The following is a 24,914-nucleotide window of genomic DNA, read 5'->3' as shown; positions in this document are numbered from 1 at the left end:
CTGCGGATCACCGCATCATGACCACGTGGCAGCTGCCAGTGGTGACCATGGTGCTCTTACTGGTGTTGGAAAATTAATCCTCTGCTCTAGCTATGTCAAATCAGATATATATGTCACTCGAACAAAAGGCTGTAATATTATATAGCAGCTCTGTTATCTCTCTCTTTCATATCTGCAAAACTTTATATTCTATGGATGGATCTATTTAATTTTCACTAGCTAATTAATACCATCTACAAGCTAATTAAAGTTTTCAATTATATATGTATATCATATTAAATTAATTAATTAATTCATATCATATATATCCATATCTTAAATTATACTAATTAATATTATTCAATGAAACAAACCCCTGCGCTATTGCTTTCAAAATCGCTCACTCGTGCATAAGGTTATACTAATTAAAGAAGGAGGGGTTGGAGAACGGGGAAGAAGGAAAGAGTTGGGTTTTCTTAATTTTTTTTTTTTAGTTTTAAGTATTTTATAATATTTTATATGAATTGTTTATTATTGAGTAATAATTAAATATAATGGGTAAACTACTAAACTCATAGTTCATTTTTTAAACAGATGAAAGTATTTTAGATGAGAAGTAAACATACACCTGAGTTAAAAGATGTGAACAAAACTGCTCTCCAAATTAAAGGCATCTCTTTATTACTCCTTTTTCTTCCAGCAAAAAAAGAGAAAGAAGGGAAAAGTAAGACCAACCAAGGTGTTATGGAGGAAGGATTCTCATAATCACTTTCCTAAGCGAAGCCAATATGTCTATATACATAATGGTTCTTATACGGATTAATTATGAGGTATTCTCATAATTAGTTGTAAAGTCCCTCATAATTAGTCCATAAAGCTAAGCTGATCGTCTATATATAAAATGATTCTTATAGGGGACTAATTATGAGTGATTGTGAGAGATTATTTTATAAGAGTTATTAGATTAATCCAATGATACATATTTTTGTTAACGTAAAACATCATTCATATACATTTTATTACCCAATAATTTGTTTTAAATTATTAACCGTTATTAAAAAAATATATTACCCAAACCCATTTTATTTCTTATCCCTTTTTTTATCTTATCAATTCACCTCATGACCTCTTATAATGTAGAATGAGACTTGTGGATGCTGCATATTATGTTTTAACTTGGACATTTTGGGAAAACCCAAAATACTAAAATTAAAATCTAATATAAATCCTACAAATTATGTGTCATACACTCGTAAAAGCCGAACTTTATCTATATATGTTTTTAAAGTTAATTTTTAAATAAAGGAATATAATCAGACCCAAAAAAGAGATTGTGGAATATAAGACTTGATGGAAGGATTTAGAAAAAGGATTTGGTTTTAATAGAAGGGATTTAAATTTTGAAATCTTAATTATAAAAAGGGAAAATTTTAGCAAAATTTTTATTATTATACCTCTATTTTTAATTGAAGATTTCGTTTTCATTGTGCTTCAATTAAAAATTATTATTTTTAAGTGTTTCAATCAGGATATTTTATTAATTCCATCAAATTTTTCGTTAAAAACTGATCACATGACTAGTTTGCAGGGGCATTTATGTCTTTTTTGTGCATTTAAAAAATAATTATAAAAAAAAACTCACTGTTCAAAAACCCACTAAATTTATTGACATGCAACCATTTTCTTCCAAGAATATCACGTTGATGAATTTTTTTTGTAAATGCATGATAATTGAGACTCAATGTATAAATTAAGGATAGTGGAATTGGGTCACAAGGAATCACCAACAGCATCAACATATACATATGATGAGTGATGACTGAACAAGCCTTAAGGTGAAGACCAGTGTGGTCAACTTACCAAGTACCAACCCCTTGTTACACCATATATAAAATGTTGTGTAGCTTCAATTCTTGGGCAAATGGAGTTGAGAAAGGTGAATGAATAATGGGGAAAAACAATACACTTTTGAAACGGCTTTGTTCTGCATGTTATGTGTTACCTAAGGTCACAGGTCAGAAAGGTGAGGAAAGCTAGGTGCTATTTCAAATTCATTCAATAAATGGAGGATATGGCAATACAAGATCTCAATTCAAGTCAAAAGTATGTAAACGGGGTTATTTTATGAATTTTCTTTTCTTTTTTCCGCTATTTAATTAATTGTTTATGTCAATTTCAGTAATTTTACATAAAAGTAACCTTAGAATTAAAAGTTTTACAAATCACCTTCAAATTTAATTGAAAGAGGGGAAAAAATCGGAAAAAATAATTTTGTTGAGCTACAGAATTAGGAATTACAGAAACAAGATGAATATATGATTGATGATGAGAATTACAACATAATTGGAACATGAAAACAAAATTGAGACATTAATAAACCGCGATCTACCAAAAAATTACCGCATATATGTCCCCAATTAACGATGCAACAAAAGATGTATAAAATTGACACCTCCACCTCAGCTGCTGCTCTGGATTAGGCCCATCACCGATCTACTACTGGGTATTGAGTATGATAACCCAAATTCTTTGGATTCCAGTACATGCTAGGATTCAGAGTATTCTAGGTGTGTTCTTTGCTTGATATAACTGTGATTTAGTGTACAAATAAGCAACTCTTGGCGCCAAAACCCGTTTGAAGTCTTGGAGAACAACCAAGCTGAGCTCGGTAAGTGGTAATTGGATCATCAATCGGAACGATATGTCGGGTTTTCATAATAGCAGTGATTTCTGATGCAGTTGGGCCTTTTCATCAGGCAATTAATCAATCGTAAGGCCCATGAAACGGATAATTGGGCCCAAGCCCAAAAGCTTTTTCAATGTTTATATCATTTTGACTATGGATCAAAATAACTTTATGATTAAATTTTTTTAATAAAAATGAGTGATTATGAAAAAATCAAAATAAGAATGATTCGTATTTAGTGATTATAATCTCAGCATTCCTCTATCAACAAATCAATTTTGATTAGTGATGCAATGGATATTGGATACCAACAACATCAACATGATGACCAAGGTCAAAGCCACTGTCATGTGACCAACTTACAACCCCTTGTTACATAATGACACCATGGGTTCATGTTATACTCACCAGTCACAGTTACTGAATATGGTAGCAGATAAATTGATTAGTAAAATGAGTAAGTGAATTTTAGGCTGCAGACTGAAATAGTATATATAAAATTAATGTTATGTAGCTTCAAACGACTCTGCACCAATTACATCCATCCATCCCCAAACAGTTACCATGAATGGCTCTCTCTGTTCATAAGTAGTATTCAAGCTAGCAACACTAACAAATGCGTGTATATGCAAATAAGTACAGCTATAGTATTCAAACTACCTATAACAAGATTTTGTTGTTTTGATGCGATTGGATGATAAGGTTCGACTGGATAAAAGGGTTGCATAGCAATGCCACAGAGTCCCTCGTTGCCAGGAACGTCCCTTTGCAGCCTGATATATCCATTCTCTCCCCAACGTGAGCTCCAAGAATTCTTGGCCAGCCAAAACTTAGTCCCATCACTACTAGTCCCGTATCCAACTATAGTAACAGCATGGTTTAAGTTGGTACCACATGGGCCGGTGAACACGCCACCCGAATAAAATTGGATTTCTGAACTATTAAAATCAACTACAACAGTAACAGGCTGGTTGGCCACGGCCTGTAGCAGAGCGTGTTCGTTGTTTATGGGCACAGCCTCGTACCCGCCAATGGACACTACGGCCTTATCCTTTCGAGTGTTGCAACTTCCACCTTCACCTGTGTAGGGGTAATTAGCTTCAGCTGATAGGCCCTTGTTGCGATGGATGAACTCGAAGGCTTGATCAGTAAAACCACCGTTACAACCGTCATTACAATCCACAATCTGTTGCTCTGAAAGACGAATTAAGTCTCCATTTTTGATTTGGTGAACCCCTTCTACGGCTGCCACTGCTGCGAATGCCCAACAAGAACTACAATGTCCTTGGCTCTTGACAGGGGTCACGGCCCCCTTTTCTCTCCAGTAACAGAAGACGACACATCACTCACATTGCCATATCTAAAGTTTGTACTCTTTTTCATGGATTTGGACATCATCATCCTATTCTTCATGTTGCCGTTACGTCTTTTTTGTCTTTCCTCTTTGGTTAGGTCTGCAAATGGATTGATGCTCAGTGTGTACTTTTGGTTTTTCTGTTTGTTAAAAGCTTCGATGAATTTCACATTCTCCTTGAATATCTTGAGGCGCCTCTGCTTCTCTTTTACATCTTCATAAACGCGCCCATATCGACCCATCCATTGCTCGTGCCTCTTCAACATCACTTTCTCATCATCAAGTTGCCGACCACACAATCCTTGAGAGCAGCAAAGGGTCAAAATTAAAACAACTAAGGGCAAACTGAGGAATTGTGAGTGAGCCATGGTAATTTTGATTGGGGTGGGCAACGAGCATGGATTATATATAATTATATATACATAAAAACTTTTCCTGATAGAATATGGAAACCCAAAATATTTGGGAGAATACAGTATGTATATGCATGGTGTGTTCTTTTCCTGATAGAATATGGAAACCCAAAATATTTGGGAGAATACAGTATGTATATGCATGGTGTGTTCTTTTCCTGATAGAATATGGAAACCCAAAATCATTGGATTCCAGTACATACTAGGAATTCACAGTATACTAGGTGTGCTCTTTGATTGTGTTTTCTACTTGTTCTCATTCTGTCTATATGTTGTTTGCGTGATATAAATAAGCAACTCTTGGCGCCAAAACCCGTTTGAAGTCTTGGGTAAGTGGTAATTGGATCATCAATGGGAACGATAGGTCGGGTTTTCAGAATAGCAGGGATTTGATGGATTTCTGATGCAGTTGGGCCTTTTCATCAGGCAATCAGTCGTAAGGCCCATGAAACAAATAATTGGGCCCAAGCCCAAAAGCTCCAGCATCCACATTCGCACCGCATAAATATGCCGAAACCCTAGAGGAGAGAGTGAGAGTGTGAGAGGCGGAGGAGGAGAAGAGATGACGACCCGGTTGAAGAAGAATCGGAAGAAGAGAGGTCACGTGAGCGCCGGGCATGGAAGAATCGGGAAGCACCGGAAGCATCCCGGAGGTCGGGGAAACGCCGGAGGCATGCACCACCACCGCATCCTCTTCAGTCTTCATCCTCTTCGACAAGTACCATCCGGGGTATTTTGGTAAAGTGGGCATGGGCTACTTCCACAGGCTCCGCAACAAGTTCTACTGCCCCATTCTCAACGTGGACAAGCTCTGGTCTCTGGTTCCACAGGAGGTGAAGAACAAGGCCACCAAAGACCTTAATTTATGACTTGTCCCAATGTCCCTGGTGTAATTAATCAAAACTGTGAAAGTGGTTGTTGCTTGTAGTCTTGTAGATAGTTGTCACCTGTACCCTGTATACACTATACAGTCGAAAATGTTTTTTTTTTTTTGGCCATGATGATACAGCCAAAAATGTTTAAGTATGATATCTATACAATAGTTGATTCAAGAAGCCATATTTAAAATAATGTATATGATATCTATAGTACTATAAAAGCCAAAAGCCTGAGTGTTTGCTCACACTTTAAAAACCAAGTGTCTAAAGAAAATTTGAATCGGGTCCCTCATCTTTTTCAGTTACCTAATCTCTCATATTAATCCCTTACATAGAGTTGCCAATTTACCATTCTACTACAACCACCACTCACCTGAACCCCACAATTTACCATGTACGGGAATCTGAAGACCTACACAACTGTTTGTGACATAATAGAAACTTTGGTAGTTAGGGGGCACCCTGGCCCCTACCTGCACCTCCCTCCCAAAACTCCCTAAGCAGAGGTGTTAACATGGGACTAATTCACATGTTAGCATAAATAAGCAGGGACATTGGATCAAATGTGGAAAAACCTCATATAAGTATATAACACAGGTATTCTTATTGCTTTCTCCGACTCCCACATGCCATAAACAATCTTATTTTCATGTAATCAGTTGCATTCAGAAGTAAAATGCATGGTTGGCATTCTCAGAAATCACCTTTCATGGCAGGGCTTACTCTGCTGCTGGACATGTTGTTTTAAAAATATAAAAATAATTAGATATACAACAAAAATGGAAAGGGAGACTGAATTTCTCTTTCTACTCTTTACCCTTAATTAAAATATATCTATAGTTTTTTTGTTAGGCTCAAAAACTAGTATATATGGTAAGAGTCCAAAAGGACCCCAAGAGAAATTCATTCATTCCCTGTATCGCTGAAAGGAGGTCAAAGAAACAAAGCTGCTAGGGGGCCGACCTCCTCTGTTTCTCTAACACCAAGTGGTAGCTAAAGCTTGCATTTCAAAAAGTATGAGACCCATTTCATCATCAGCATTCTGCAGTTTGCTGCTACTGACTTTCTTGGTAGAAGAAGCTACATGTACTACTTCCTACACCACTAGGCATCCAATGCTATCTGCATTCCAAGCAATCAAACCCCAACAACAAAAATCACTCTTCACTCCTCCTCATACCAAACCCTCATCTTCATTTGCTCATCAACTTTCAAATGAATCAAATGTCACAAGGGTAAATAAAAGGTCACAATATTTGTTCATGTACCTTTTATAAACATCATATCCTTTTTTTTATAATTTATTTATTTGTATTATGTGTTTTAGAATGGGAGGGTGTTTTACCCAATTGGGTATGGGGCAGACCCAAGTGGGGCAGAGGACAGTAGCAGTGCCATACTCAAAGTTTTGGAGGATGCATTCCGATTGCAAAGTCATGGCCTTCAATTGCTTCCTGGAATCAATGATTTGGGAGGTGTTGTCATTGATTTGCAAGGTGGAAACTACATTATCAGTCAACCTCTCAGGTTCCCATCTGGTGGAGGCAATCTTGTGGTCAGTACTCTCTCTCTCTCTCTCTCTCTCTCATTGTCTGTGTCATCGTGGAGTACAAGTTCAACAATCAACTGCATAATATTAAGGCAGTCTCTACATTACAACAAGTTCAAGAATCAACTACATTGTTGATATCGGTTAATGCAAACCAGTTCTTTACTTCCGTTAATGCTTTCTTTCGTCTCTCATCAGTTTAATTTGTTCCCAACTGAAATCTACACTACTCCAACTTCCCTCCTGAAAAAAGCTTGCATATATACCATGGGAAATGTCGAATATACCCTCATTGTTTTAACTAAGTTTTACAATACATCATATGGTCAATTAGGTACAAGGAGGAACTCTGCGAGCATCAGCCACGTTTCCTGGGGACCGCCATCTTATTGAACTATGGTCACCAACTTCCCCAAAACTCCAAAAAGATCAAAGAGCCTCCCCCAACAGCAACAATTTCTTCATGGATCAACTCCAAAACAATATTGAAGGGGTCTACTACGAGGACATCACCTTCAGAGACATCCTCTTTGACTCAAGCTTCAGAGGAGGAGGCATTTTCATAGTGGACTCGGCCAGAATTCGCATAACCAATTGCTTCTTCCTCCACTTCACAACCGAGGGCATTTTGGTCCAAAGGGGCCATGAGACCTTCATATCAAACACCTTCTTGGGACAGCACTCAACAGTGGGTGGTGACAAAGGTGAGAGGAGCTTCTCAGGCACTGCCATTGACCTTGCTAGCAATGACAATGCCATCACTGACGTGGCAATTTTCTCAGCTGCCATTGGGATTGTGCTGAGGGGTCAGGCTAACATGGTCACTGGGGTACATTGTTACAATAAGGCAACTGGGTTTGGAGGCATAGGTATTTTGGTAAAATTGGCAGGGAATTCACAGACCAGAATTGACAATTGCTACTTGGATTTCAATGCCATAGTCATCGAAGACCCAGTTCAAGTTCATGTGACTAATGGGTTCTTCTTAGGGGATGCTAATGTGGTGTTGAAATCTGTCAAGGGTCAGATTATAGGGTTGAATATTGTAAACAATATGTTTAATGGGAACCCCAAAAATAGGGTTCCAATAGTCCAATTGGAGGGGCAATTTGGGAATGTTGATCAGGTAGTGATTGACCAGAACAATGCGATTGGGATGGGGTTGAAGTCAACAGTGGGGAGATTAAGTGTGGAAGGAAATGGTACTAAATGGGTGGCTGATTTTAGTGATCTATTGGTGTTTCCCAGTCGGATTAATAATTTTCAGTACTCTTTTTATACAAAAGGGGACCCCAAGTTTACTGCACATGCTGTGACAAATGTCTCAAACAATGTGGTGGTTGTGGAGAGTGAGCAAGTGGTGAATGGTGTAGTTTCTCTGGTTGTTTACCAGTAAATTAATATGGTCTGGGAGGCAATCAAATTTTCTAATGTAAGATTAGGAGTTCAATGCATTCAATCATTTATTATTACTTGTAATATCCATTGGTGGGTTCAAGAGAAATGAGGTTTAAGATGAGACCAGGTCCATCAGGATATACAAAAATGAAATAATATCAATTAAGTTCATATCATAAATATGTTGTATAGTAGTATTTATAATTCATCTCAAATGTCTTAGATTCAAATATTTTAAGACGCAAATTAAACATTCAATTTCAACTTATATGTGAAATTTGCGATCACATACACAATAAAGAAATGATTTGTTAGATTTTCTTCATTATCCAGATAAAATATTTATAATTCAGTTGAAAAACAATGGCAAACACTCATAAGGACCATAGTCTTTAACATGTCCTCTTTAGTTCTTTCTTGAATTTAGTGCCTTGACCAAGTTAATTATATCAAGTTTGGTTGAATGGCTTCAAGACAACATACAAAACTAGAAAGACAAACTTTAATAATAAATTTGGTGGAGTTGGGAAAAGAACTTTGGAAATCTAAACTTATATTAAAGAACAAAGATGTTTAGACATTAATAAAAGTGTATGCTGTGACAATTATCCTACAACAGAGCATAGTGATCAACTGATCATGCTATTTCTCTTGGCCGAAGATACTGATCATGCTATTTCTCTTTGCACGCGGGTTGTGGACACCTTTCATTTAAAATCTTGAGTAGTACTTAAAATTGGCTTCTAAAAATGACCCATCACCCATCTATTAATGGGCCGTCCTAACCCGACTTAAGCTTTTGGGCCATGAGCATGACTTAGGCCTTCAATTGTACGCCCAACCCAAGACTTCACTCGAGTCCAGCCCAAGACTAGGGCCTTAAGCTTAGCCTAGTTTAAAAATTAAAACTTAGAAAGTCTATTTCAAATTTCAATCAAGAAGTATGCCCAATATTAACAACAAAAACCCAAGTAGCCCAAGTCACAATACAACATTCACAACTTCAAAAGATCATTTCTCAAAATAACTTGATGTGTGGTGCAAGTTGATGGAAACAACCAATAAGGAATTGGTAAGGTTTAGAGACAGATAGCTTTCTATATATATCTTTGAAGCGCTTTAACAAAAGAGAAGAAGACAGTGGATTGCCAAGTAAGCATATCTATCCCATGCCATGCCACTATTTTCCTCATCATTTAATAACTACCACATCCTCTATTAATTGAGCTTGTTTTCTTTGCAAGATTACAAAACATCATATGATATATAAATATATTTTTACAATTTTTAAATTTTGACAAGTTTATTTTTCACTACTAAAATATAGATGTTCTCACTGTTAAATTTGTTTATATATCATATAGTATTTGTATTATTAACAAACTCGATAATTATCTAATAAAAGGTATCAAAGTGTCTCTCATTAGATTTGAATCCTAGATTTCCTCCAACAAAGTGGAGAAAGAAGCCACTATACCAAATGATTTTGGGCCTACCTACTTGCTATTTATTTTCCTCCAACATTGTTCCTTTTTTTCAGCATGGACTATGTGCATGCCCCTCCTCTCCACTTAAACTCTCATCGATCTCTATTTTCCCCACCACTCTAAAGTTCCCAATTATCTCTACCACCATCTCTCTCTATGATCTCCATGGCTTATCAAACACCCCCTCCAACTCCTAGCCCCACCTCAAGAACACTTTGTCATCATGAACCTCATCAGCCCACTCATGATCTCAATGTTATGGTCATCTTGGCAGCCATTTTCTGTGCTCTTGTGTGTGCTCTTGGCCTCAATTCCATGTTACAATGCGTTTTTCAGTGCGCCAATCGTGTCATCACTGAGCCAGCCCAATGGGTTGCTTTTCGTAGGCTCAATTCGGGGCTTAAGAAGAAGGAAATTGTGGCTTTGCCAACTTCAACTTATAATGCCAATTCACCATCAGGTTCTCCACCGCAATCATCATCATCATCATCATCATCTTCTTCTTCTTCTTCTTCTTCTTCTTCATCTTCAGTAGGTTGTGCTATTTGTTTGGTGGACTTTTGTGAAGGGGACAAGATGAGGGTGCTGCCCAAGTGCAACCATCGCTTTCATGTTGCATGCATTGACAAGTGGTTGCTGTCTCACTCTTCTTGCCCTACTTGCAGGCATAGGCTCAAGTCCAGTGCTTCCATGCCCTCTCTTTCTGAGATTGTCACAACCTAGCTAGCTAGTAGCTAGCTACACACAGATCATTAATTGGGCTAGCTTCATATTGATTAGTATTAGTATCTCCTTTTATTACTTTCTCTAGCTACTTAATTATTATATCCTTAGGTTTTTTGAGTCACTCTAATTCCTTGTCGAGTTGAGAATGAAAGAATTTTCCAGCCTGCAACTTATAAACGCAATGGAAATTCTAGTTCTAGTACTGCTATATATATAAATAAAATGTTATCTTATCAGATAGTCTAGCAACATAAGTTATAGTGCTGAATTTTATTGAGTATGATAATTTTTTTTTCTGCATGTGTGGTCCAAATTCATATAAACTTCTTATGTTCTCCAATAAGGGATTATCCTATATTTGTGTATATATAAAATACGTTTTTTTTAACTGACTTTAAATAATTTACGGAACTATGACAGCTCTTTTTGATGAAGAGGAGGAGTGCGGAAAATAGAAATCTTTCTTTACATTTTGTTTTAGTCATGGAATTAATATTATGCTCACACTTATCCACACTACTTTTGGGACCTTTCTTTGTCAGACATATTTAATTTTCCTTTATTAAAAACTTTGATAATTGATAGGAAAGACAAGTGCAATTTCTTTTTTTGGCCAGAAACAAGTGCAATTTCGAAAAATAAGAAAGATGCCTCTGTATTTTCAGTCATCATACTTTACTTTGATTTGCTTTTATAACCCTTAAGCAAACATTTAGAACATGCATAGATATTGGGTTTGGACAATGTCATTTCTTTGTGGTGTCTTCTCACCATTTTGAGCTTCTTGTTGACTAAAAACACATAGACAACCTAGAAAACAGATATATGTATGGCATTGCAAAGTGGGATAATACAGTATGTTGTAAAACATGCTGTCATGGAAGCCACTAGCACTAAATTTCCTCAATCCTCAAGGACAATCAATCGCACTTATTTTCCCCGTGTGATATAGAGGCGAGATTGTGAGAAGGATCACATTATACCAATGATGAAAAAAAGGACAAGGAAAGGAATGCCTGAGTTCTGTTTTGTTATACTTGCAAGGAAACCTATTATGCTAGATTGCTAGCATTTAGTTCTGGTGGGCACTACTGCAAAAAGCCTCCTATGGTACTGAATGGTGGTATCACCCTCATGTGATGTGAGAGAGTCTGAAAAAAGAAACCAAAAACACTTTAATTTGTTTGTGAAAACTCGAATGGTCCTTCTTTAATAGACCGATCACATCTCACTTGCATAAAAAAGTAGCCGCGACAACATACATATGTAGATGACACTAAAAAAGAAGAGCTTACGGGGTTCTTTAAAAGAGTGAATTTACACAACTTTGAGATTTTCTTCATAAAGATTTTGTGCTAACTACTGCAAACAGGAAACTGCCGAAACAAAAAAGACATAATACCAATAAGTGTCTTAAGCATCCAATCTAAACTTCAAGCTATTTCGTAAACTTCAAGTAATTTTAGTCTATGGACGTCTTCTTAGATTACTTCTATACTAATACCATGAACTAGTATTTCAGCCCAATCAAAGGACAGCAACAAAAATAAACTTATTTTTCGTCTTCATCATCATAGTTTTCTTCTTCCGAGTCATCATATAACTCATCATCTTCTTCTTCTTCATATAAAAGCCCTCTGAACTGCTGCTTCCTTATTCGTTCTTGAATTCGGTCCCTTATGGCTGTTCCCTGATAGAAGACCCCAACAAGTTTTCAAAAGTCCAAAAAATGGAATAAATTTTCCCTAAGCATACAAACTCAGCTGAGAGAGAGAGAGAGAGAGAGAGAGAGAGAGAGCCAACCATTTTATGAAAACCTTCTTCGAACATCTCAAGAAATCCAGCAACCAATCGATCAGCATTCTCCACCCATTCATCACGACGCATTTTGGCAGTTTTTGTTACTATTTGTATCTGCAAAGTCACAACAGAGGAAGGACTAGTCATCTATTAGGCAGCAACTGGTTATCTGGTCCTCAGTTTAAAGGGGGGAGCTCAGGTAGAGGGTTCTGAGTCTTTCTCTGTATTTCAACTAGCTTCCCTAATCTGCAGACACTTCTGTGCTCATTAATTTTTTTTTTTTTGCTTCCATGATTAACCTCAAGAAAAGTACACAGTACTTTGCAAAGTTCTCAAAATTTACTACAACCATGGCAAACCGCAATCCAAGTTACATCTTAAGATGCACAACAGAAAGGGTATAAAATGCTTATAATTCATATGTGTATTTAGATCACAATTTGAGATTGTAACCATCTATTCAACTTAAAGACCAAAAAACATACAATAAATCACAGAACAGCGTCCATGTGGTAGAATAACACACCTGGATTAAATTGTCAAATACTCATAGTCAATGATGCATACGAAAAGGAGCCAAAAAAATGATTAAGCATCATGGAAATACATACCTTCTCTCCAACTTTTTCCTGGTGCTCCTTCACCCTCTCACGCAATCTTTTCAGTCCCATGTTCACTCTCAGTCTCTTTTCCTAATAGTAAGAAATAAGGATGACATAGATCACTTTTCACACTAGAGCCAAAACGAAGTGCTCACCGGAACAAAAGGGATAAACAAGAACATACCCTCACATAGCTAACACCTAGCTCCTTCCTTGAGTACCCACGGTCCAAATTACGCATCACATACTGGTTGTAATCTTTAACAATCCTCATTATGATATCTGATGTAGAGATCCCATCAGTCCGTTTCGTTTCCTTAAACTTCCCAACGGACTTAACCTGTGGAAGTTCATGTAAACAGATAAAATATAACAAGCCATGATAGTCAAGAATGATAGAGGTTACATCTAGAACGTAAGAACTAGTACAAAAGTTAAAAGGCTGGAAGTATTCACGCAAGTAAGCCACTGATACACAATTTAAAAAGGAGCTGGAACAGAGCAAGATAAAAGAAAGGACTGAGAGTGAGAAGAAGAGGGTTACAATGGAAAAACCTAAAAGAAAGAGAACTAGAAGTAAGCAAGCCCTACAGAACAGTAAGAACTTATTCCTATTGCCATCCACAATCTAGTTCTAGTCCAATCAACATTAAAAGTAGTTATATCAAACAAAGAACCCTTGTCAGACACAAAAAAGAAAAGGGGAAGCCTAACAATGTTTGTAATAGAAAATAATCATATATGTTCAGCAATCACTAAAACTTACAAATTCATAGACATCCTTTCCAGACCCACTTGCATCAGCATAGCTACAATTTTAGGACAAAGAAGAAGCAATTAACATATATGGATATATGGTTATCTTTATTAAATAAAATAAAATTCCACGGTAAAGAATAATCTGGCTACTGAAAACCTCAAAGTAGAGGATAATATTATTTCAGCATCACAGATAATCATGTTATGAATCAAATAAAGATCTTGCTTGAAATTAAAGTCAGTCAGTTAACAAAAGTAAATACAAATAGGACATCCTGAGTGCTAAGAAACATCATAACTTCATCTGAACCTTTGTGAGAGCATTTGGTGATGATTTCAACTTTTATGTGGTATCAATACTATCCTTAGAAAAAAATACTATTAATTGAGCATTGCCAACTCAAATGTACATACCCCTCCATTTGATGATAATCCTTGTTCCCCTTAAAATAAAAGTGAGGCCAAAGAAAAAGACAAGCAGAGAAAAATTTCAAGCATTTGCAAAATTTGATCTAGTACAATTAAGGTAATTTATTTGGGGTTGGTTAACCTTACGGAAGAGAGTCATGTGCCACATAGTCAATCTGATGTTTGTCAAGAAACTCTTGCGTGAGCACCCACGGTGCATCAGGGATAACTTCATCCACCCATCTGTATCAAATATATTACAAGACAATGCTTTAAAAACAACAATTGAAAAATGCAAAATAGTTAATTGAGTGTGATGATGCAAAATATGGTATTCAATAGTTTGACCAACCCATGGACTGATGAAGATGTCTTTCTAAATTAGATTCTATCATTGAAAAAACTAGCAAAAGTGGAAAAAAAAAAAAAAAAAAAAAAAAAAAAAAAGGTCAAAATGCTTTAAAAGGAAGGCTAATTTCTAGAAATTTAACATTTTTCATTAGATACAACACAAGCTTAAGCCTAAAAATAAGTTTCTTTTTTTAAATGCATTCTAAGTCCACACAAGAATAGCAACAAGCATAAGACTAACAAATACTTCTCATCCATCCCTTCCCCGTGTTTAGTTGAAGCCTAACAGAGATGAGAGAAAAACAATTACTAAAAATGAGAGATTTCAGGCACATGCATAAACCAACCTGCAGTGGCGGAGGGACTCATACCGTTCCTTCTCTGTCATAACAGTTTTTCCCTTATAATTGTGGGTAACTTCATCATTGCAGCAGCCAACAAGCAGGTACGTGTTTGGGAACCTAGAGTGTAGACATGAATAAAACACTTCAAAACTAAATCAAACTTCATTGATTTGATAACCCAGAGACATTTAAGTATAAAATAGGATCCATATATCTCAAATGTACTTCTAGAAGCAACAAACAACAAAAACTAGAACAAAGAAACGTTTTGGCCTCAAATCCCAATTCCAAGGCAGACATACATGAATACATATATCACGTAGCCCATCTTTAAGAGCCTGAATATTCAGCAGCAAATTACAATAACCAAAACCCAGAGAACAGAAAAAAACACTCAAGTCCTGAAAGGAAATTGCTTGAGTTTCAAGAAATTTAACGAAAAATATGAAAACCCACATGAAATTATTAACAATAAACTTGATTTATGAGGGAGAGAGAGAGAGAGAGAGTTACAGCTTCTTGGCCTGCTCAAGAGAACGGGCATGGCCGAAGTGAAAGAGATCATATATTCCATCTGCATATACTCTCACTGGACGCGCCTCACTACTCTGATTCCGATCCTTCATCTTTTAAACTCTGAATTGCAAATTGTGGGTTTCAGAGAAAACAGAGCCCTCCTGCTCTCCGGCTCTTTCTCTCTCTCTCACTCTAAAAGACCACTCCTTAAACGGTAACGTACAGTACCCAGAAAGAACCCAGGTTTTCTTCACAATTTCGAATAGTATACTAGGACATGTATTCCTTTACTATCGTCGTTTTTTTTTTTACGGTTATTTCTCTCCATCCAAAAACGGTTATTATTTTTATCCTTTTTTTTCCATTTTTTGTCATTTTTTTCTAGAATGTATAGTTCAATTTCATTATTAAAAAAATGTATACTTCAAGTTTAATAATTTCTTCCCATTAAAAAAAGTTTTATAATAAATACCGTTTTTTTTTCTATGAGATACTTTGTTGTAATTTTTTTTTTTTTGTTAAATTAAGATACTTTGTTGGTTCCCTTGAAACTTGCAATATTCATTCACACAATCCACAGAAAAATTGGGGTGCCTCTCTAGTTTACACAAACAGACGTCAAAGTTGAAATGATTCGTTAGGTTGGCCATTTTTCTTTTCAAGTATATAAAAAATTGGTGAATTTTTGTTTGTGTTCTCAAGTATTAATAAAGTTTGGCTCAATAAATAAATATTGTTGTTCAAACCACCCAAAATTGACAGGAAAGTCAAGAGGAAAAACTCGAATTCTTCAATCCAATAGAATACGCAGACAACCCCTGTCAGTCAATCATTTTCTCAAGTTCTGTCAACCTTAAAATCAATTTTCTTATAGTCAGTTTCGCACCAGCATATATCACTAACAACATGAAGTGGATGTGAATGTTTTCAACACAACATTATCTTCCATTGTGCTTCCAATCTCAATCTATATTCAATAAGATTCATATATTGTTTATATCATAACATTGTATCTCATTAGTATTACAGTTGTTTTCTTCTCTGAATGCTCAAATGCTTCTTTCCCCTATGAAAGGAAAAAATCATCTACTTTCCATGACCATAGAGACATTTTATAATCTCTCCAACTACAAATGTTCTAACCATACACTTCTAATACACATACTGTGATGACATTCAATCATTCTGGGACTCCACAATGCTAATGCTTGTGCCACATTGGGTTGCAGGAGTGAAATGTACCTTTGCATCCAGTATTTTTTTTCTTTCAAAAACTCCTGTATTGTTGTTTTTCACTCAGTACCAGCAGTCCGAAACTTCCTGTTGCTGCTGCTGTTGCTGCAAAGACTGCTTCTTTGGGGGTCCAGAGGTTGTTGGATATCCTCCATAAGCATCTTTCCCAGGTTTTGCAAGCTCTACATAGATGACCCTGCCATCAAGATTCTGATAAAAGAAGCAAATCAGTCACCAAGGGTTAATGGAAAATGGCAAAGGTAGAAGGAAATGGCAAAGGTAGAACCTGGCGATCCATATTTTCCAGGGCAAGCATAGCATCATCTTGACTGGTATATTGGATAAATGCAAACCCCTTGGACCTTCTTGAGACTTCATCCTTGACTAGTTTAACTGCAAGAGAAAGTAAATACAATTACTGGACTGGGAGAAATGTATTGGAACAAATGAGGGATCAGACTATCCAAGATACTTAATGCTTTTTGCATGATCAACCAGGAAAGACAAGATCACAAGGATTTACCTTCAGCTATCTGGCCGAAATTCGAAAATTTGTCCTGCAAACTACTTTCACTGGTGGAATATGGTATATCTGCAGCTCAATATAATACAATCAGAACTTGGACAATTAGAGACATTCCATATTTTCTTTATTCTAGAAATAAACTAATATTGCTAAGACCTGAAACTCTAAACCTAACATCTATTCTTGCAATTAAGGGTTTGGTTCATCAATGTAGAACTTGTTACATCTAGCAAAAGCATTTCTACATGCCAAAACATGGCCGATCAATCCATTCCTGGCTAGTTTAACAGCAATTGTATCCAACTTCATGCTCTTGAAATCGTTGATTGGCCAGCTTAACTCTGTGCTCTGCTGCTGATCAATCTTACATATTTAAGAACAGCAGGGCATAATCTTCAAGTAAAACCACACTCACAGAAGAGGAGATTCTGCAACGTAATGATTGCCAAACAGTCAAGTGAGATTTCCAGTGTATCCCCAGCGAATTTGTCCTTTATTTTGGATGGTAAGCCAAGTAACTGCATACTCAGGAACAGCTTTACTAAACCATATCATAATCCACCTATCTCTGCTTTATCATTTTGTTTTTAGCTAGTGTCGTTTTACCATAGGATTGAGCAAAACTGAACTCTTCATCTTGTAATCAATGTACTCTTCTCAATCTCTTTCCTTTTAAATTATTTTTAACTCTGAAAACGAAATTAATCACCCTTGGGTTTCTGTAGGTCATCAGCCTTAATCGCTCCATCACTTCTAACCTTACTTTTACATTCCATATGCTCAGTCAGCTCCATATTCATTATAAACAAATAAACAATCCTTCATGTATACCAAATTTCACTGTTGTACCTCTACTTGCCTATAATCACTCCATTTTAATCATCCAAACTAACTTGTGATTTTTCCTAACCCTTGTCCAAATAAGCTGTAGCTAAAATATGTTTAACAACTAATACACATTTACAATCACGGGAAAACAAGAAATATCCAAAATTCACAAATTGAGAAGACGCAAGAAGTTAAATCAATCAAAATTAAATAACGAAGAGCTAAACTACTTCATAATTGTATCAAAATGTACACTTTCTACTAGATAGAAAACAAATAAAATCAGCAAAGACGAACTGATTAACTTCATAAACTATTTGACAATCCACCAATTCACAAAACCCAGTTCGCAAACCTAACAAGCATAATAAACAAGAGCTAACCCACTTCATATATTACATAAAAATCAGAAATTGAAGAAGACCCAGATGGTAAAACAATCAAATTCAGTAGTAAAGAGCAGATTTACTTCACAAACTTCATCAGAATTCACAGATTGAAGAAACCCCACATGAGAAACCAATCAAATTCACATTGATTGTACTAAGTAAAATCAAAGTTATACGATTATCTAAAAAAACACAGAAGAAGGAGGAGATATGGCTATACTTTTGACCAATATTTTGCTTGCGAGAGGGTAGTCGAAGAAGGAAGCTCTGAGTTTCAAAGACTTGGAGCCTGTACGCTTTGACACAGAAGTTGGAAGAGTGTGCATGGGTTTGGCGTAGGCATAGCACGGAAAAGATACCATTGTCGCCCACATGCTTTCTCAATTAACGGTTGAAGAAGTGTTCCGTTGTAGTCTTTACACTGCCACTCTCTACTACTACTAATTCATATCACCGACCCTGTGGGCCACTGTCCAATCCAGTCCAGGCCTGGATCATGTTTTTGGGTCCGACATGAGGTAGGTCGAGAGATGGACCATGTTCTAGGCCCATTTGGCTATCCCATTTGTCTTTTTTAATTTCTAAATCTTTCATTTTGTTTCTCACATAAAAGTTATTAAAAACTCAAGGAGTCAACTTGTGACCTGCAATCCACAACCCTATGGTCCTCCATGTATAGTATTGTAGACAATACACTCAGTCGGTGACCAAACCAGCTTATTGACATGTGGGTTTGATTTATTTTTTCTTAGATAAAACATTTGTTTTATATGTTCCTTTCATAATTTTCTATTTTTTTGGGCATTTATTTGGATTTTATTAGAACAATTTGAGAATTAAATAATATATAGTGAAATTATACAACAGTTTCGGAGTAATGCTTCCTTGACAATGGACCTCACAATATAGAGTAATGTGAGTGGGCATGTTGATGTGTAGTCTTAATTTGAAGCCATAATTGCATTGTATTTAGGCCAAGCAAAGCTTGGAAGTCAGAGTCCAATTAGGTTGACAGCTTTTGGCTCGAGTTTCCCTGCACTCTTACCTAGGTTGACCAGGAATTGGGAAGGTTATTAGCCATTTTTGGCATGCTATGGCGCTATGCTAGAACAGAAGTAGAAAGAATGCAATATGATTGTTGAAAAAAACATGTTGTATGAAATTTTTCTACTTTTACCTGCGATAAGATTTTAATCTATTGCATGTTTGGAATATTACTTAGTGTATAATGTAGATTTGTGGAGACTTTTAACTTCACTGATATGGAGCACTTTAATCCTACACCTATATATATAATCAAGACTCGCTCCTAAGAGTACGTCTTGATTCAAAAACTGCAAATAGATAATTGCATTTGATGTATTATTGGTTTTTATGGAGATGTAGATGATCATTTATGTTTGGCATGTAAGGAGGTGGTCCATTCTTCATAGTGCAAATGAAAAATTTGAATAAATAACGTTTTGCATCCATATACAATTGATATATTAAATGTAAAACATGTAAAATTCCATTATTTTTCTTTAGTGAACTTTCAATGCAAAAAATGATGGCTGAATTTTTTTTTTTTTTTGCAAGTTGATACTTCTTAATTAGGTATCACATAAATAACATTATTTACTTATTAAAACACTTGTTAGTTCTTAATTAGAAGGTGGAAGCAAGATATTGACGATTCTAATCATATTTTTCATATATATATATATATATACGGATATACGGATATACCAAGTTAGCAACTACGAGTACCGACTACCAAGTCAAAAAGCAAGCTAAGATTCTTAGTCAACCAAGTGATGGAGTCGACTTGATCAGAATTAAGATAAAGCCAAAGAAGGAGGAATATTTCTGATGCAAATTAGTTAATGGCCCTCAAACCCGGCAGCCCACGTACTTTCTTGGTCCGATCCTTCCCCCATTTCTCGATCACTAGTAGTGTCTAGTCAATACTCTTGACATAGACTGTTGCAGCAGTACTAGCACAGTAGCACTACTCACCTTCCACAATGAAACTTCCAAGACTAGCTACTAGCTACTAGCTACTATCTACTATATGTTGAACAGATCAAACCCCAACTTTGCTAATTAAGTACTCAATTACTATGATCCCAAACCTTCATGTTGTATTTATTGCTTAATTGATGGCTAATGAAATATTTGTGACATATAATCCTCACAAACATTTCCAGATGATGAAGAAACTGGGAAAAAGTTAGAATTAGTATAGACTATGAGTTCGACACCATCAAATTCATTGATACAAAAAATATTGTAACACATAATATAAGACCATTAATTTATTGAATAGGTGCGCACATGCCATGCACCAAAATTAAAAGTTGTATGAAAGGATCATATGAATCCCCCAAAAATATGAAGCAATACATATATACACTAATGAAACAAAGACAGATATAATAGGTGCTCGATCTCATCAATTTCACACCAAAAAAGTGATTCAAAGTGGACAAAATAATTAACATATCGTACACATCGATCATGATGAGCATCTGATGAAAATTTCATATTGTTCTATTACAGCATACGTTAATCAACTTAGTCATAATTAAAGAGAGAAATCTACATAGCTCTTTTCTTTTTCAATTTCTTTTATCCATATATAATCTTGCAGAAACTAATTAATTAAACATGATCAGATAATAATTCCTATAGTACTAATTGGTGAATAAAGAAAAGTCATTTAAAGCTATATCTTCCTGATCCATGACAAGCCCATCCACAGTCTCCAAAGCCATAGGATTATAACCACCACTAATATTGTCAAACGGATACATACATTGTTGCTGCTGCTCTTGGTGCAATTGTTGGTTTTCCTGCAGTTGGAGTAGGGGTTGTCGTTTTTGCTCTTGTTGTTGTTGTTGTTGCTGTTGCTGCAGTTGCTGATGATGGTAACTGTTAGAGTTATAGTTGTTGCCAAAAGGTGCAATAACCGCATTCGTTGCATTATTGTTGAGTCCAAAACTCAAGTTGATCGGACCCTTTTGGTTTCCAAACGACATGGGTGTGCTAGCAGTGGAGCAGCCTGTGAATTGTTGCACGAGGGCTCGAAAGTTGTTGGCGTTGGCATTGAGGAGAGTGATGGGGGTCTTCTTGGAAACCCTGGACCTCCTCCGAATTGGTTTCGATACACTTCCGGTAGGGGTTAGCTGGCCTGATGAAGTAGTAGTAGGAGTAGTAGCTGTGTTGAATGAGCTGCTGGGGCTGTTGATCTTCATGTTTTCTGTCATAACAGCACTACTTGTTGCGACAATAGTTGAATCTGATGAGAACGCTCCATTGATATTGGGTGTTGATTGCTGCAACCCAATATTATCCATGAAGGTTTTTTGGTAGTATTGCTCCCACTCATTAGGACCAGGCATATTTCTAGCCGCTCAATTTGTTGATGCCTGAAAAACAACTTACAAGACAGGAATTAATTTAAGTGGGATTTTTACCGACTTGGAGTGCTCATGATGCCGCCAAAGAGGAACAACATAAACTTGGAGTTGATGCCTCTATTTTGTGTGGTGGGTGATATAGGGAAATAAGCAAGTAGTTGATGCCTCTATTGTATTTATAGTGACTTGTTTTGGTCAAATTAAGACAAGTCTACTTTGACCTTTCGTTTGAAAGGGTGGGAAAGAGAGATGCTAACTTATTGCGAAAGTATATATGCTGAGCTTCCTGGAAATTACATCTGTTTATCTCAATGAGGTCAGCACATCCACATCACTTATAGACACTCTAATTAATTGGATGGATGCCTTTTGAGCTGGTCTATGCTTCCTTGGTCAGAAAATTGTTAAAAATAAACCAACCATAATTAAAAAAACTTAGCTTACTTTGATGTACTGTCTGCCATCCCACCAAACAAATCCTAGCTTGTTCTAATTAATTAAAGTTTCACATAAGGAGATCGATATTAATATAAATCATTCAAGATCATCAAAGGATATTGTTTGGGGCCGGGCTGCAAATGATATGTGTTTGAGAGAGAGAGAGAGAGAGAGAGAGAGAGAGAGAGTAATGAACCTAATCACCATTAGGACTTGAATTAACAATAGATCCATGGCCGCCTGTGTTTCTTTGACCACAATTAAATATATATATTTTAATTTATAGCCTAATCTATTGAAGGAATTGAAAAATCATAATAATAAGTGGTTAAATAATGCATGCAGTTATGGATATGATTTTGTTTTTCCCCTTAAATAGGGATATAATCAGTTGCCAACAATTAGCAAAGCAAAGAATATCCTACGTGTCCCAGGTCTTGTGTCGGGTTCACAAAAACAAAAAACATAAGTAATATATAGGGGCATTACAACATAAATATAATTTAAGATTATTATGGAATTGATGAATAATCTGATTTATTAAGAATCAATGTGAAAACTTGCAAGTCATCATCATGCATATAGATATATTTATGTATACAAGCCGTTGATTTCTGTAGCAGTAATTTTCAACATATATGCTGAATTAATAGTGAGAGAGATATTTGATGCCCTACACATTGTACGCAACTAATTAAATAGTTAATTAATTGAACATGGCAACATGCATAGTCTTTTTCTCTTTTCTTTTTATAATTTATGGCAACAATATTATGCATAGTTAATCGTCATTATCTAAGTTAAGAAACAATGACATGATCGACATCAGACGTGATCTACTATCAGACGTCATCTATTAATTATACGAGGTGATTTGTAACAAGCCCCTAAGAATTAATTATAATTTCATTACTAATTTACTACAGAGTAATTAATTAATACTAATTTTGAACAAAACCAAGTCTAAAGGCATTTCACTGTTTCAGTATTTCTTGTCTGAAACAGCTTGAAAGGTGACGCTATCTAAAAGTAGAAGGGAGGGTGATCCAATGTGAACGCTTAATTTGCATTTATTTTAATTTGCTTAATTAATGATGAAGCATTGAATGCTTTGAAGCTTTCCTTACAAAATAAATGAATTAGCTTCTAGAATAATTGTTAATGTCACTATTATCCATATATATAGAGTGGAAAATTCTTATATATCTATAATTGAAGAGGGTTGTCACACCATAATTTCTTGGGAGTAGTACGTTTACTATTATTTATCTAACAAAGAAGATTTACCATTCTTGTGTATATATAATATAATTTCAGGTAGTAAGAAAATATAAAATTTCAGGAAATTATATATCTGGAACAATATAAGTGGGCCCTTTCACCACCCGATGGGGTCACTAGGATTGGCTTGTAAGGCAAGTTTAATACATGTGCTGTTTGACCAAAAAGAATTATACTCCAGATCCTTTGAACATTTCTCATGTCTTTTTCTTTTGTTGAAAAGAAATCAATCGTTATCACTTGTGTCCTGTGTCGTTTGGATGTTAAAGAGGCCATTTGTGTAATCCGATCCTGATGTGCCAACGGTGTCGTTTCTTGTGCTTCTTCTTTTTCTTTTTGGTAGAAGATGTAATTCCTTAAACTAAACTGTCACAGCCAGCTAGCAACAGCCAACAGGCACAGGTCTTGGCCTTGGCTTAGTGGTATAAAACCCATATAGCTATCACTATGAGGAACATATTCTAAGGCTTATTCTGTTCTTCAACAACTCACTAGGGAAAAAGACCAGCAAAGAAGAAGAGAAAGTGCAGGAAAATTTTATGGTACGTTGTTTTCTATGTTATTGGAATTTGCTTCTTTAATTTCTGCTTTCAATGTTGTTTTACTTATGGTTTCTCTTTTTATGAGCCACTATAAAGAATGTGATCATTAAGTTGAGAAAGTTGAACAAGTAATTTTTATTATATATGTATGTGTTGCCATTCAGTATATATGACTGTACTGTACCAGTCTTTCTTTCATTTAAAATGTATAATTTTATGTATTATATATGCTTTGTCTTTTCCTTCATGCAGCTCCTAATAACTAGATGTACGTGTGTGAAACAAGTACAAGTATTATGCTGCTGATCACTAGCTAATTAAGATGTACATGAACATATATGTACTAGGTGGTGGATGATGACAAGGCTCCCCGATTATATTGGGTCAAAGTCTCCAAGATGGACAATTTGAAACAATTATTACCCTTACAGAAAATAATGACAGACAATCTTTATTCTTTCAAACCCATATGCTGATCAAGGATTTTTTGACCAACCACTCTGTTTTTCTTAGTTTTGAGTCTTTTGACTAGGTCATTGCGTCACCTATGAGCTGGGAATTAGTTGATTAATCTGCTAGAAACCAACCAAGACTGATTTGAACGTTTGCCATATACAAACCCTTCTGCTCTTTTTTCTTTTATCTTAATTTCTTGCTGACTACACAACATTGGGGCCTGATAATAGAATTAGAACCCACAAAAGGGCTCAGTCTGCTGTCGTGTAAAGTGTAAACCCTTGACCAAATAGGGAGCAGAGTCGAAATATTCCTGCCATTTTCCATTGGTACAGAAAAGGAAGAATAATGCCATCTGACTTAAAGATAATGACACTTAGGTTACGACTTTCATGTAGAAGAACAAAATCAATTAGCTCCTTTGTTCTTTCTCACTTATACAACACCATTAGATAATTAAGAAGCAAATATTTGTACTGGTGTGTCATTCTTCTTTTATTTCCTTTGCTTCAATTTTTCTGTTGCTAATAAGGTATATTGTGAACACAGCGGAGGGTCCACATGCATCAA

The 24,914-nt window shown here is 35.9% G+C and overlaps 5 protein-coding genes and 1 pseudogene across 5 annotated transcripts; 2 read left to right on the top strand and 4 right to left on the bottom strand.

The window, feature by feature from the left end:
- Positions 1 to 3,260: 3,260 nt before the first annotated feature.
- On the bottom strand, positions 3,261 to 4,387 carry LOC147297452 (senescence-specific cysteine protease SAG39 pseudogene; annotated as a pseudogene).
- A 1,939-nt stretch (positions 4,388 to 6,326) lies between these two features.
- Positions 6,327 to 8,255, top strand: LOC147297451 (polygalacturonase QRT3-like). Its single transcript, XM_086236172.1, has 3 exons — positions 6,327 to 6,545; positions 6,638 to 6,865; positions 7,194 to 8,255. The coding sequence occupies exons 1-3, from the start codon at positions 6,327 to 6,329 to the stop codon at positions 8,253 to 8,255; spliced, it is 1,509 nt and encodes a 502-aa protein (XP_086092298.1).
- Positions 8,256 to 9,909: 1,654 nt separating this feature from the next.
- On the top strand, positions 9,910 to 10,493 carry LOC147297450 (RING-H2 finger protein ATL78-like). The gene has a single exon (XM_086234316.1). The coding sequence runs from the start codon at positions 9,910 to 9,912 to the stop codon at positions 10,465 to 10,467; it is 558 nt and encodes a 185-aa protein (XP_086090442.1). The 3' UTR covers positions 10,468 to 10,493.
- Positions 10,494 to 11,741: 1,248 nt separating this feature from the next.
- On the bottom strand, positions 11,742 to 15,500 carry LOC147297449 (choline-phosphate cytidylyltransferase 1-like). The gene is made up of 8 exons (XM_086236183.1): positions 15,248 to 15,500; positions 14,738 to 14,851; positions 14,187 to 14,282; positions 13,639 to 13,681; positions 13,057 to 13,212; positions 12,882 to 12,962; positions 12,274 to 12,384; positions 11,742 to 12,160 (listed from the first exon to the last, which is right to left on the bottom strand). Exons 1-8 carry the CDS (start codon positions 15,358 to 15,360, stop codon positions 12,023 to 12,025), a joined length of 852 nt encoding a protein of 283 aa, XP_086092309.1. The 5' UTR covers positions 15,361 to 15,500; the 3' UTR covers positions 11,742 to 12,022.
- Positions 15,501 to 16,198: 698 nt separating this feature from the next.
- Positions 16,199 to 18,638, bottom strand: LOC147297448 (RNA-binding (RRM/RBD/RNP motifs) family protein). Its single transcript, XM_086256416.1, has 4 exons — positions 18,447 to 18,638; positions 17,007 to 17,075; positions 16,770 to 16,876; positions 16,199 to 16,693 (listed from the first exon to the last, which is right to left on the bottom strand). Exons 1-4 carry the CDS (start codon positions 18,598 to 18,600, stop codon positions 16,547 to 16,549), a joined length of 477 nt encoding a protein of 158 aa, XP_086112542.1. The 5' UTR covers positions 18,601 to 18,638; the 3' UTR covers positions 16,199 to 16,546.
- Positions 18,639 to 20,637: 1,999 nt separating this feature from the next.
- LOC147297447 (VQ motif-containing protein) lies at positions 20,638 to 21,754 on the bottom strand. The gene has a single exon (XM_086228757.1). It carries the CDS (start codon positions 21,607 to 21,609, stop codon positions 20,902 to 20,904), a length of 708 nt encoding a protein of 235 aa, XP_086084883.1. The 5' UTR covers positions 21,610 to 21,754; the 3' UTR covers positions 20,638 to 20,901.
- Between the last annotated feature and the right edge of the window lie 3,160 nt (positions 21,755 to 24,914).

The sequence above is a fragment of the Dryas octopetala genome, chromosome 1, assembly GCF_963921425.1.
Source record: "Dryas octopetala chromosome 1, drDryOcto1.1, whole genome shotgun sequence".
NCBI lineage: Eukaryota > Viridiplantae > Streptophyta > Magnoliopsida > Rosales > Rosaceae > Dryas > Dryas octopetala.
This window is presented reverse-complemented; position numbering and strand designations above follow the sequence as displayed.

Coding starts and splice junctions, on each gene's coding strand:
- LOC147297451 (XM_086236172.1), top strand. CDS start 6,327: ATGAGACCCATTTCATCATCAGCATTCTGCAGTTTGCTGCTACTGACT. Junction 6,546..6,637: donor ATGAATCAAATGTCACAAGG/GTAAATAAAAGG, acceptor TATGTGTTTTAG/AATGGGAGGGTGTTTTACCC. Junction 6,866..7,193: donor CTGGTGGAGGCAATCTTGTG/GTCAGTACTCTC, acceptor ATGGTCAATTAG/GTACAAGGAGGAACTCTGCG.
- LOC147297450 (XM_086234316.1), top strand. CDS start 9,910: ATGGCTTATCAAACACCCCCTCCAACTCCTAGCCCCACCTCAAGAACA.
- LOC147297449 (XM_086236183.1), bottom strand. CDS start 15,360: ATGAAGGATCGGAATCAGAGTAGTGAGGCGCGTCCAGTGAGAGTATAT. Junction 14,283..14,737: donor GAGTCCCTCCGCCACTGCAG/GTTGGTTTATGC, acceptor TATTTGATACAG/ATGGGTGGATGAAGTTATCC. Junction 12,963..13,056: donor TAGGTGTTAGCTATGTGAGG/GTATGTTCTTGT, acceptor TCTTACTATTAG/GAAAAGAGACTGAGAGTGAA.
- LOC147297448 (XM_086256416.1), bottom strand. CDS start 18,600: ATGTGGGCGACAATGGTATCTTTTCCGTGCTATGCCTACGCCAAACCC. Junction 17,076..18,446: donor AAGCAAAATATTGGTCAAAA/GTATAGCCATAT, acceptor ATTGAGCTGCAG/ATATACCATATTCCACCAGT. Junction 16,877..17,006: donor TTTCGGCCAGATAGCTGAAG/GTAAATCCTTGT, acceptor TTTCTCTTGCAG/TTAAACTAGTCAAGGATGAA.
- LOC147297447 (XM_086228757.1), bottom strand. CDS start 21,609: ATGCCTGGTCCTAATGAGTGGGAGCAATACTACCAAAAAACCTTCATG.